General features: G+C 49.2%; 1 protein-coding gene across 1 annotated transcript in view; it reads left to right on the top strand.

Annotated features, from left to right (window-relative positions):
- The window catches only part of LOC102037079 (V-type proton ATPase subunit B, brain isoform), a 12,844-nt gene that overhangs the window by 1,796 nt on the left and 6,143 nt on the right, over window positions 1-4,905 (top strand). The window contains exons 2-8 of the mRNA XM_031065067.1: window positions 1,081-1,136; window positions 1,730-1,828; window positions 2,491-2,584; window positions 2,680-2,757; window positions 3,497-3,636; window positions 3,741-3,842; window positions 4,319-4,416. Coding sequence (XP_030920927.1) covers window positions 1,081-1,136; window positions 1,730-1,828; window positions 2,491-2,584; window positions 2,680-2,757; window positions 3,497-3,636; window positions 3,741-3,842; window positions 4,319-4,416 — 667 coding nt within the window. The remainder of the gene's footprint in view (window positions 1-1,080; window positions 1,137-1,729; window positions 1,829-2,490; window positions 2,585-2,679; window positions 2,758-3,496; window positions 3,637-3,740; window positions 3,843-4,318; window positions 4,417-4,905) is intronic.

The raw sequence follows: 4,905 nt of genomic DNA, 5'->3' as shown, positions 1-4,905 counted from the left end.
GGGGAGGCCCTGGGGGTTCGCTGCTGGGATTTGGGGTCCTGGCTGGGCTCTGGGTGGCCCCACTGGGATTTGGGATCCTGGCTGGGCTCTGGGTGGCCCCACTGGGATTTGGGATCCTGGCTGGGCTCTGGATGGCCCCACTGTCCCATTTCCCCCCCCACCCCGGGATGGGGTGAGGAACAGCCCCAGCTGCTCCTCGTGACCCTGAGGGAGCTCTGACTCAGGATTCCCCTGCCTGGGGTCAGCTGATGCGTTTTCCCTGAGCTGACAGCAAAATCCTCCCTTGGAATTGCAGAATCATGGAATGGTTTGGGTGGGAAGGGACCTAAAGCCCACCCAGTGCCACCCCTGCCATGGGGACACCTTCTGCTGTGCCAGGGTGCCCCAAGCCCCCTCCAGCCTGAACAGGGAATCCCTGTAGTGGGGAATAAACACTGGGATTACCTCCAGGAGCAGGAAAAATGCTCCATGAATTCCTCTTAATGGGGAATAAACACTGGGATCACCTCCAAGGAGCAGGAAAAATGCACCAAGAATTCCTGTCATGGAGGGGAAAATGCTGAGATGGTGTCAGTGTCACCCCCAGGGAGCAGGAAAAATGCTCCATGAATTCCTGTCCTGGAGAATAAACACTGGGATCACCTCCAGGAGCAGGAAAAGTGCTCCATGAATTCTTGTAATGGGGAATAAACACTGGGATCACCTTCAGGAGAAGGAAAAATGCTCCATGAATTCCTGTCCTGGAGAATAAACACTGGGATCACATCAGTGTCAGCTCCAGGGAGCAGGAAAAATGCTCCATGAATTCCTGTCATGGGGAATAAACATTGGGATCACATCCAAGGAGCAGGAAGAATGCTGGACACCCAATCCTGTCCCTAATCCTTCCTGTGGAGTTCCTAATAAACAGAAATCAGGCCCCAAATCTGAGCCTGGTGCTAGGGATGGAGTGGGAAATGGGATGTGGGAAGGGATGGAGTGGGAAGTGGGAAGGGATGGAGTGGGAGTTGGGATGTGGGAAATGGGATCTGGGATGTTCCTGAGGAAGTTCCTGACTCCTGCCCTGTGTTTTTTTTGCAGCTTACAAAACTGTGTCAGGTGTGAACGGGCCCCTGGTTATCCTGGACCAGGTTAAGGTAAATTCTCAGCTGTTCATGGAGATTTTGGAGGGAGAGTTGCCAGGAAAAGCTGGGAAAGGTAAAATCCACCTGCTGGGAAGTTCCCCAGAGCCACATTGGTACATTTCTGACTGCTGGGATCAATGGGAGTGGGAAAGGCAGGAGGAAAGGGAGAGTTCTTGGGGAAAGAAAGGAAGCAGAGTTTGAGTTTTCCCAAACCCTGGAATGCTGATGACATTCCAAGCTGAAATGAAGCTGTTTGCTTTGCTCCCAACCTTTCTGTTTCCACATCAGTGCTCTGGAAAAGGAAGCTGTGGACACTCCTGGCTCCTTTTCAGGCAAAGCTGCTGCAGGTTTTTCCTCTTGTGCAGAGGCTGCACTGCATCTTTCTGCCACTATTTGGAGTTTTTAGAACTAATTCTGGCAGCTCCAACCATCCAGATATTCCCATAAAAATGGCTTTAACTTGAGAGATTTAATATCCTGGGCAGGAGTTTGGTTCAGATGATAAAATTATACATAATAATTTTTTAAGAAACCAGGCTGGGAGGTGGTGATTTTTGTTTGTTGGCTGGAGTTTAACCCCTTCCCTCCTCCCTGTGCCCCCTCAGTTCCCCAGGTACGCCGAGATCGTGCACCTGACCCTGCCCGATGGCACCAGGAGGAGTGGGCAGGTGCTGGAAGTCAGTGGCTCCAAAGCTGTGGTTCAGGTAGGAGCAGGAAGCTCTTTTCCCATCATTAATTCATCAGGATGAGCCCCAAACCAAATCAAACCTGGCTGGAGATGTTTTCTTTTTCAATGGAAACAATAAAATCACCTGCTTGTTCCAGTGCAGGTGGCGTCGATAATTTGAGATTTCTGACCGTGCACAATGACATTTTTGTTTCCACCCCCCTGGATGTGTTTCCACCCCACTGGATTTATTTCCACCCCACTGGATGTGTTTCCACCCTCCTGGATTTATTTCCACCCCACTGGATTTATTTCCACCCCACTGGTTTCCTTTGCTGCTGGATTAAAGGAATCCCCTGGAATTTGCAGTGTTGGATTCCAGATCAGCCCCTGATATTTTATTTCTCCTAAAAAGCTGTTTCATGTTCACATTATTGACTCTGAAGAGCTTGGCAGGGGGAAACACTTGAGATCAAAGGAATTGCACCAGGTTTGGTGGTTCTTGCTGATAGAATTCATAATTTTTTTTTTTTTAAAGCAGGGTTTTGTGGTGTTTCCTACCAGCTCTTGGTGCCCTTTCCAGAGCAGCTCCTGCTTTGTGCCCTGAGGCTGCAGGTGAAGCAGCATTCAGGGGTTGCTTTGTGAAGCACAAAACTCCTGTCCTGTGGTTTATTTGTATTTTTCCTGCTGCATTTGCAGGTGTTTGAAGGCACTTCAGGGATTGATGCCAAGAAAACCTCCTGTGAGTTCACTGGGGACATCCTGAGAACCCCGGTCTCGGAGGACATGCTTGGTGAGGATTTACCTGTGGATGTGAACAGTGAATGGATTTCTCCAAAATTACCTGCTTTTCACAATAATTCTCATTTTTCTTGCTGTTTCCTATAGGCAGAGTGTTCAATGGGTCAGGAAAACCCATAGACAGAGGTCCCATTGTCTTGGCTGAGGATTTCCTGGACATTATGGGTTTGTTCTTAGTCCTTTTCTGAGGGGGGGGAGTAAAATCAAACCTGCTGTGTTTCAGCTTTCTGAATTTATATATTTGAACACAAGAACTAACTCTAGTTGTTATATATTAGAACAGAAGATCTAACTTGGGAGGAGCTTCATCTCATTTTTGAGTATATGTGTGGCACCAAATTCTAATTAAATTCCCCAAGTGCAGGGAGATGAGGGAGCAGGAAGTTTTCTGCAATATTTGAAAGACGCTCTTTGTTGTTTGTAGACTTAATTCTACAACACCTAAAGGTGAAATGCTGATAACCTGGCAGAGTTTTAAATCATTCTTAGCACTGACATGAGCATTTAACAGCAGAGTCTTGAAAGGTCAGGTGTGACCAGGTGCAGCTAAAGATCTCTTGGTGTCACAATGGGGTTTGTACTCATATTTGAGTATGTGTATGGCACCAAATTCTAATTAAATTACCCAAGTGCAGGGAGATGAGGGAGCACAACATTTTCTGCAATGTTTCAAAGATGGTCTTTGTTATTTGAGGTGAAATGCTGATAACCTGGCAGAGTTTTAAATCATTCTTAGCACTGACATGAGCATTTAACAGCAGAGTCTTGAAAGGTCAGGTGTGACCAGGTGCAGCTGAAGATCTGTTGGTGTCACTGTGGGGTTTGTACCCATTTATCAGGGTGTTTGATAAAGCTCCCAGCACGTCCAGGGAGTAACATTGTGTTCTCTCCAAAAATCCCACAGGCCAGCCAATCAACCCCCAGTGTCGGATCTACCCAGAGGAAATGATCCAGACTGGGATTTCTGCCATAGATGGCATGAACAGTATTGCCAGGGGCCAGAAAATCCCCATTTTCTCAGCTGCTGGGCTGCCCCACAACGAGGTGAGGCCTCAGAGCTGCTCGAAACATGGTGGGAGCCAAAACTAAATTTAATTCTGGGCCGTGGGACAGCATCAGGTGCAAACCCTGGGATATTTCTTGCCTAGATTGCAGCTCAGATCTGTCGCCAGGCTGGCTTGGTGAAGAAATCCAAAGATGTGATGGATTACAGCGAGGAGAACTTTGCCATCGTCTTTGCTGCCATGGGGGTGAGCCCACAGTGCTGGGGGAACGTGGGGCTGGAGGAATCAGAGACATTCTGAGAGTGGCTGAGGCCTGAGCAGCTTTTGTGAGCGTGGAATTAAAGAATGGGTGAAAATCCTCAAGGCTGGAATCTGCCTGTGGAACAGGCTGCCCAGAGAAGCTGCTGTGGCTGCCCCATCCCTGGGAGTGTCCAAGGCTGGGCGAGGCTTGGAGCACCCTGGGGTAGTGGGTGTGTCCCTGCCCATGGCACTGGAGGATTTTTTGGGGTCCCTTCCCACCCAAACCATTCCATGGTTCCAACAAAGATAAGGATAATAAAGTATCTCAGACTTGATCTCCAGCCTGGAATTCCAGAAGTTGCTCACTCTGGTAGTTTAGAGGAACCTGATGGCTGGAGATCTTTGCTGAGGGTTATTAATGAGCTCATCAGCCCTTAATTGGCTGGGAAATGTGCCAGGTCCAACCCAGAGCTGTGCTTTAGGTGAACATGGAAACCGCTCGGTTCTTCAAGTCGGACTTTGAGGAGAACGGCTCCATGGACAACGTGTGCCTGTTCCTGAACCTGGCCAACGACCCCACGTGAGTGGCACCCCCTGAGGGGGGCAGGACAAACAGCTGGGGGGGATGGAGCCTTCTGGGGGGGTTGTGCAGGTGCCACTTGTGGGGTGGGGGTTTGTGCCAGCACTGCAGCAAGTGAAATGAGGCTGGAGCTGCAGGTGCAGTGGTGCTGCTGCAGCTAAAGTGCTGCTCCAGGTGCAGTGGTGCTGGAGCTCCAGGTGCAATGGTGCTGGAGCTGCTGCAGGTGTTGGAGAAGATGAAATAGGAAGGCCTTATAAATATGATTGCCTGGCAAAAGATTTTGAGAATATAGAAACTATAAGTGAGATTGGAATGAAAGCAAGCTGTGAGATCCCTCAGTTACTGAACAACTGGAAAACAATGGTGTGGCTGGCTGAAGGTGATCCCCTTTTGATGGAACAGCACCCTCTGCTTGCAGACAGCTCCAAGGGTCAGAGCAGACCCTACAGCTTGGCAGGAGGGGGCCAAAGAGGAGGTTTTAGGGTTTAA

The sequence above is a fragment of the Geospiza fortis genome, unplaced genomic scaffold (genome assembly GCF_000277835.1).
Source record: "Geospiza fortis unplaced genomic scaffold, GeoFor_1.0 scaffold617, whole genome shotgun sequence".
Lineage (NCBI taxonomy): Eukaryota > Metazoa > Chordata > Aves > Passeriformes > Thraupidae > Geospiza > Geospiza fortis.
This window is presented reverse-complemented; position numbering and strand designations above follow the sequence as displayed.